Source organism: Notothenia coriiceps, unplaced genomic scaffold, assembly GCF_000735185.1.
Source record: "Notothenia coriiceps isolate Sejong01 unplaced genomic scaffold, NC01 NC01_scaffold00004483, whole genome shotgun sequence".
In the NCBI taxonomy this organism is placed as follows: domain Eukaryota; kingdom Metazoa; phylum Chordata; class Actinopteri; order Perciformes; family Nototheniidae; genus Notothenia; species Notothenia coriiceps.
Genome location: NW_011337184.1, coordinates 69,730 through 77,698, shown reverse-complemented (window position 1 = coordinate 77,698; position 7,969 = coordinate 69,730). Strand labels below are relative to the sequence as shown.

Here is a 7,969-nt window from a genome sequence, read left to right as displayed (position 1 = left end):
GCCACATTAGCATCAGCGATCTTTTCTACTTAATGCTATCTGCACAAATGGTTAACATTGAACATTAAAAGATCAGGCAGTTCAGGGAGAGTCGAAGGCAGGCAGCTTTGCATGACATTCTTCTGGACGTGTTTCATTGTGATGATAGTGAGAGTGAGTCAATCTGTTTGTTGGAAAGACAGTAGTTGAGTGATTACTTAGAGAAAATTATTAAAAGAGATAATTATTCAGTGTTATATTTTAAAGTGTTGTTACTGATTTCCACTGTACGTAATAGTATTTGGTTATGGTATATTATTTATATACATCAAAGGCACAATAAACCCCACAGAGACACACATGTATTGAGTGTGATATTTTGCATTGGTCGTGTGAAATCATCTTTACATACTAGAAAACTGTAGGAGTGGCAACTTATTTTGAAATTNTCGTTGCGGTGTGTGTGTGTGTGTGTGTGTGTGTGTGTGTGTGTGTGTGTACACACACACACACACACACACACACACACACACACACACACACACACACACACACACACACACACACACACACACACACACACACACACACCGCAACGACCCTGGTGAACACCCTTAGAGAGGGAGAGACCAAAGGGAAGCACCCGGAACTGATAATGTCGGCCCTGAAAGGCGAGCCTCAAGAACTTCCGGTGATGGGATGCAATTGGCACGTGGAAGTAGGCGTCCCTCAAGTCCACGGTTGTGAACCACTCCCCCTGTGCGACCACACGGAGGGTGTCTGCTGTGGTTAGCATATGGAAGGGCAGTACCTTCAGGAATCTGTTGATTCCTCTGAATTCCACCTCAGTGATTCCGAACGAAGTCTCTGCGCAGCCAGCTACAGCTCCTGGAGGACGGGTAAACCCGCGGCCCCGACCGGATGAGTCGCGAAGCTGCACGCAGCCAGCTGTTTGCAGAGAATCCTTGACAAATGTTCCAACCGAANGAGGAAGCGGGAACACTGTCGTCACCAGAAAGTCTAAGCCAAACAATAAATAAGACAGCAATCAGGAAAACTTAGCTGGGAGAGGGTGCTGGGACACAGCCATCACCAGCAAAGTTGACACAAACCTGTCTGTCGAGGCTCTGCACAGCGCACAGCCGGCCACAGCTCCTGGAGGACGCGTTAACCACCCGTAGCTCCGACTGTCAGTCGCGAACCTGCACGTGGCCAGCTGCTTGCAGAGGAATCCCTCAGATCAAACGTTCAAACCTGAACGTTGTAGGCTACAAAAATGTAGCCACGGTACTCTCGCGCAGCGAGAAGATGAAAGGAACAGATCCTCTGACGACACCGGCTGATATAGCCGGTGTCACGTGGGTCACAGGTGAATTTGTTGTCATTGGTACTCGAGCTGCGCATGCGCGCGACGGACATATCCAATGCTAAAGCACCGCCTCTGGCGGTCAGTAGGGACGAAATAGAACCAATGTGAGTTTGGAAAATTGCACAATATAAATCTATTCTAGTAGACCTCAACAATGGAATTATGATCAGTAGAAATGGCCATGGCATGGGACCTTTAAGACAAAATGTAGTAGCTGTAAAAAAGCAATCTAAGGAGTTGTAAATCGATTCAAAATCTTAGAAGATACATTAATCAATTTTCCGCACAATCCAATTTTTTCCATCATTTTTTATTGTGACTCCCTGTGACAGGAAGCCATTGAGAAGTCGTCTTTCTACGAGCCTCTGAGGAGCATCGAGAGAGGAAAAGTGACCGAAGCGTTTAAAACTGTCGATCAGATTCATGAAGGTAAGAGTCTGTGCTGAAACATATTAGTTCTATTAACATCTGAACATAATCAAACAGGACCAGGTTTTGTATTTGTCCAAAGTGTTTACACGTCACTGTGTTCGCTAATAGCACGCCAGCGCGTGCTAGCGTCTGTAATTATCGCACATTTTTTCCACAGGAGAGTTTAGAATGGGAGGTCAGGAGCATTTCTACTTGGAGACGCAAAGCATGCTGGTAGTTCCTGTTGGAGAGGAGACTGAGTTCAACGTTTACGTCTCCAGTCAGCATTTGTCATTTACTCAGGTACACAGATGATTTTTAGACCATTAGTGATCATCAAAACATTTATATTACCAATCTGTTAACAATTAACACTTGATGACGGCACCTACAAAAGATATCTGGGGTTTGATGGATTTGTCTCATTTTCCTGGGCGCAGGACGCTATAGCAGAGACGTTGGGCATCCCGTCTAACAGAGTCACATGTCACGTCAAACGGATCGGAGGAGCTTTCGGAGGGAAGGTCTTCAAAACCGCGATCCTGGCTTGTATTACGTCTGTGGCTGCGTGGAAGTAAGTCACAATGGAAAACAACAACACACAGCATCAGAATATGTCTGTTTGATTCAAAACCAATTACTGCATTGAAATTAAACGAGAAAGAAAATGAGGCTTCAATTCTTCTTTTTATTTATGGTAATTGATTTGATTGTTTCTGTATTTAGGACTAATCGTGCAGTGCGCTGTGTTTTGGAGCGAGGAGAGGACATGTTGATCACAGGAGGCCGCCACCCTGTCCTCGCCAAATACAAAGTAATAAGAAACACTTGCCAGATGGATTAAACCTTGTGAATGTTTTCAGGAAAAGTGATAAAATATTGTTATTTTTTTTCAGGTGGGTTTCATGCATGATGGGAGGATCGTGGCGGCAGATATCCAGTACTTCATCAACGCTGGAAACGCAGTGGATGAATCTGTCTTTGTGCGTAAAATCTTTTTATATTTATTTACCAGATGAACTGTAACCCTCGAAATTCTTCTTCATCTTCTTCTTCATCTGGCAGGTAGTCGAGAAGATTCTGCTCCACTTTGACAACGCCTACAACATCCCGAACCTGCGGGGCCGCGGCGCTGCCTGCAGGACCAACCTGCCCTCCAATACCGCCTTCAGGGGCTTCGGCGTGCCGCAGGGCCTCATGGTCCTGGAGAACATGATCAACGACGTGGCCATGGCGCTGGGACGCCCTGCAGACCAGGTCATTATCCAATCAATATGCTTAGTATTAATCATCAGTGGTACAATCACTAATTCCTGTTTTCAAATTGTGTATCAGATCAGGGAGATGAACATGTATGAGGGTCCGTCCATCACTCACTACAAGTTTGCGTTCAGCCCGGAGAACCTGCGGCGCTGCTGGCAGGAGTGTAAGGAGAAGTGTGAGTTCAGCGCCCGCCGCAGTGCCGCGCAGGAGTTCAACCTGCAGCACCGCTGGAGGAAGAGAGGCATGGCCATCGTCCCCGTTAAGTTCGGGGTCGCATTTTCCGAAAGCTTCCTAAACCAGGTCAGTTTGGTCTTTTTTAGGCGTGGTTAGGTTCAGCTTATTATGCTTTATATCAGTATATATCTTAATATACAGCAATGGTGATTGTGTGCTTGTTTGTGTGTAAAGGCTGCAGCTTTGGTGCACATCTATAAAGACGGCTCTGTTCTGGTCTCTCACGGGGGGACGGAGATGGGTCAGGGGCTGCACACTAAGATGCAACAGGTACAGGAAGTTCTTCAGTGTGAGTGAAAAAGAGTCAAAATGTGTGACATCTGCCAGCCCAAAATAAGTCAAGAAACACGATTTTGACAACAAAAAAAGGTCCTGATGCTGAGTGCATTTATAGAGGAAAGGAAAGCTAGTAAATAGCTCATGTTTTATTTTGAAAATACAACTGAATTTGCATATGCTGTCGGTTAAAGTTAAAGAAAGGAACAAAATCAGAATTGACCCTTTCCTCTCCGGTTCTGTTCCCTGTTTCCTGTCAGGTAGCGAGTCGGGAGCTCCACATCCCCGCCTCTAAGATCTACATCAGTGAGACCAGCACCAACACCGTCCCCAACACCTCCCCGTCAGCTGCGTCCTACGGCACGGACGCCAACGGCATGGCAGTGAAGGTAACATCACTTCCTGTTTGGTATTAGTGTTTTATTGTTTTTTTATAAATGTCTCTTAAATGACACAATTTAGTTGTAAGTTGTAGTTTATTTTACATATCATATACGTGTATTGTTTACTTTTTTCTGTTATTCAGGATGCCTGCCAGATTCTTTACCAGCGCCTGGAGCCAATCAGGAAGAAGAACCCCAAAGGATCATGGGAGAGCTGGGTATAATTGCACAATAATGGAAAACATGAATTAGATAACTCCTTGATTGAGCTTTAAAGATAGGTATTTTACCCAAAAGTAAATAGCATTTTTATCACAGATTATGTTTTCTTTTATTTATTCTCAGGTCATGGCAGCATTTATGGATAAAATCAGTTTATCAGTTACTGGATTCTACAGGTAGGACTTCACATTTATGATCATTTAATATTTATTTATGAAGTGACAGTAACACATCCCTGTCCTCAGAGGACCGGACCTGTACATGGACTGGGAGAAGATGGAGGGGCAGCCGTACGCTTACTTCACCTTCGGAGTGTGTTGCTGTGAGGTGGAGCTGGACTGCCTCACAGGAGACTACAGGGTCAGGACATGTTTTACGTTTAAAGAGATAAATCTGCATAATAAATAAATAACGTTGGTTCTTTTTATCCTGCAGACGGTAAGGACAGACATTGTAGCGGACATCGGGAAAAGTGTGAACCCGTCAATTGACATCGGCCAAGTGAGTGGCTGATTTAAATGCAACATAATTAGGATAACTAGGAACAGATGCTCTTCAGAGCTTACTCGTTTATTTTATTTGTATTTTTATCTCCATTTCCCCCTTTTTCTTTACTGTTTAACATCTTATCTTTTGTCTCTTCCTCCCTTCCTTTCCTGCCTCCTCTCTCCTCAGATTGAAGGAGCCTTCATGCAGGGTCTGGGTCTGTTCACTCTGGAGGAGCTGAAGTTCTCCCCCGCCGGGCACCTGTACACTCGCGGTCCGTCTCAGTATAAGATCCCGGCGGTGTGTGACGTGCCGCTTCACTTCAACGTCTACTTGCTGTCGAACTCCGACAACCCCCACGCCATCTACTCCTCAAAGGTTTAACATTGATTTTGCATTGTTGATGAGAAAACTTTTTCTCGCTTCTCTGCTGTGTGTCCCTCAATTAATAAGACAATAAATGTTCCTGGTGTTTGGTTCTGCAGGGTATTGGAGAGCCTATCCTCTTCCTGGGCAGCACTGCGTTCTTCGCCATCAAAGACGCCGTGTCTGCAGCTCGCTCTGACTCCGGGTTATTTGGCCCGTTTTCTCTAAACAGCCCTGCGACTCCGGAGAGGATCTGCCTCGCCTGCGCCTCCCCGTTGACTCAGAAGGTAAAAACTGCAGAAATATGGGTGTTTCTACACAGAAACTGCAGTGGTTGAGATCAGTTGAAGTGTTTGTTTTACTTTGTACCTGCCTAATTTACTGTGATTTCTCCAATAGCAGGTATTTATTTAAGGTCCGCTATTCTGTCATTGGTTTTATTTGATTTCAAAATGTTATTCTGCCATGGTTTACAATTCCAGAGATTTTACATTTAGCATTCTCCAGTGCTGATATCTGTTGGTTTGTGTTTTATTTTGTTCCCAGATTCCAGCCAGCATACCAGGATCTTTCACACCATGGGCCTTAAACATCTGAAGCTCAACCTGTCAATCTTTGTATGTGAATACTAAAGCAGTGCATGAATGCAACACACAATAATTAAGTAATGCAGTTATACTCAATGATCTATAAACCTTCTCTGTTCTTTTGAACCAACCAATGAAAAGTTTCTAATTGTTATTGTTACATTGTTATTGCAATTTAATTGTTTGCCCTTGCTCTCATCCTCATACTCATACTCATCAGTATCACTATTTCAATAGAAGAATACATAATTAAGCACAATATTATTCCTCTTTATTATTCAATGGCACTTAAAAAAGTAAATTAAGTGATTAAAACTATTGCTAATTAAAACAAATCAGCCTATCTGGTAAAGACAGCTGAAACTTCATGTTTAGAAAAATCAGAAAGGGACACAGAAGCACTTCTAGAATGGCCCTATTATATAAAACAAGTGTAGATGTGACTCAATATTTGTCAAAATAAACTGGCTGAATTGATCAAATTAAAATGTTGATGTAATACTTGTACATTTTAAAATGAATATGAAGTATGTATTTGTTATTTCCATGGAACGGTGTCATGCCGAGATATGCATGCACCTCGCGGGAGTGCGCACAGCTTCAAGCGAAAACTCCCAGACATTTCAATGATTTGTACGGCAAAGCACGGTTTGGAAATGATATCATTTGATTTTTGGTTCATCAATGGTGATAAATAATCTGAAGTCTATAGTTTATGAACATTAAGAGTCATTCATATTTTATTTTAGTAGCATTTCCTTTATGTGATTTGTCTAAGTTTGCAAGGTTTGTTTGATTAATTATCATTATTTCTCAGTGTGAATTCTCTTGTGTTCTTTTCGCTGTATTTTTAAGCATTTCAGAGAGCTTTCCTAAACTATTATTCTAAAATGAGGTTTTGAAATGTGAAAAAAATAATGTAACGTCCTTCAAAACAGTACAACATATCAGCTGGTAAAATAGTTTAATCCTACAGTGTATGTAAAGGAACTTAATAGGTGGATGCATTATTTGGCAATGCTGATTTTGTTTTTTAAATCCTGTCAGCTAAAAAACCAGCAAGAGATGTTGCACACTAGCTTCAGTCTTTGGGTCAAAGTATATTTTATTGAGATATCTTGTTTTGTTCTTCTCTCAGATCAAAAACACTTTGCTGCCATCTAGTGCAACTTTACTGTAAGGCCCCCGGTTCTTATTTTACAACATCTGTTTAAGCTATCCTAAAAAAGTCAGCAAGTGTTGTTGTTTTTTTTAAACTATATTGACATAGTCAAACGTGCCCTTTGTTTAGCCTCACAATGCTATTGGGTAGTAAATGTGTTTATAGGTCCTGCCCTCTGGCCATACACTCACACAACTTCCAAATCTTCAAACAAGCAGCATCTCTCTCATCAAACCTGAGGTGAAAATCTCAGATAGGCCAGGGAACATCTAACTGTCACACCGAATGGCTCACTGTGATAAGAACCCGTCTTGGAGACCAGAGAATGTGAGTTCAAACCTCGGGTGGAGATTTAAGATGTCTTCTTCAAAACGAAGTGAAATACAAGTAAAAGCAGAGAACTGTCAACAGGTCTCATAGCTCAAGGAGATAGAAGGGTGGTTGGTAGACCAGAGGTTGCAGGTTCGAGTCTTATACATTGCAGAGAGTAGATGGATAAGGCTAAGGATAAAATGGTAATGAATAAGTTAATGGGATGAATTGGTGAATAGCATAATAATTAAAGGAATAGAAGAAATGGGGGTTAGGGAGTGAAGTGAATAGGATACTATCCTAGGAACTGGAAATGAACAAAGGAGACAAATGTATTTTAAGAAACCTTTGCTTTATTCACATGTATTCATTTTATTCATACATAGCAGTGCAGCCTTTTCCCCAAGTCTGCTAAACGTCCCTAAGTCTGCTAAGTCTGCTAAACGTCCCCAAGTCTGCTAAGTCTAATAAGCGGCCGATAGGTGGCTGCCGGCTCTCACTGCACTCCTGTGCAGGGCCCTGCAGTCACTGCCGATAGTCTGCTAAGTCTGTAGGCCTGCTAAGTCTGCTAAGTCGGGGGGGCTGACGTGGCTGGGGGGGGCCGCTCGGCACCCCAGCCACCGCCCCAAGTCGGCTAAGTCTGCTAAGTGGCTGTGGGCTCTCACTGCAGCCACATCCATAGTCTGTTAAGTCTGCTATATGTCCCCAAGGCTGAAAACGTCCACAAGTTTTTCAGAAGCATAGGCAGCCGGGGTCTTAATTGATGGCGTGGCGGGGGGGAGGGGGGTCCTCTCTTCACTCTCTGTGGGAAGAAAAGAAGAAAAGACACCATGAAGTCGGCTAACCCTAACCCATGAAAACATCGTATTTGATGTGGAAATAAGGCACGGTTTAGTGCGTAGAAACAAGGCGTAGCATA

General features: G+C 43.1%; 1 protein-coding gene across 1 annotated transcript; it reads left to right on the top strand.

Moving 5' to 3' along the window:
• Positions 1-634: 634 nt before the first annotated feature.
• Positions 635-6,039, top strand: aox6 (aldehyde oxidase 6). The gene is made up of 17 exons (XM_010767523.1): positions 635-697; positions 1,681-1,777; positions 1,938-2,062; positions 2,200-2,333; positions 2,486-2,573; positions 2,656-2,742; positions 2,825-3,016; positions 3,095-3,322; positions 3,431-3,526; positions 3,793-3,921; positions 4,059-4,133; positions 4,261-4,313; positions 4,383-4,497; positions 4,573-4,638; positions 4,813-5,001; positions 5,109-5,276; positions 5,536-6,039. The coding sequence occupies exons 1-17, from the start codon at positions 635-637 to the stop codon at positions 5,584-5,586; spliced, it is 1,956 nt and encodes a 651-aa protein (XP_010765825.1). The 3' UTR covers positions 5,587-6,039.
• The last annotated feature ends 1,930 nt before the right edge of the window (positions 6,040-7,969 follow it).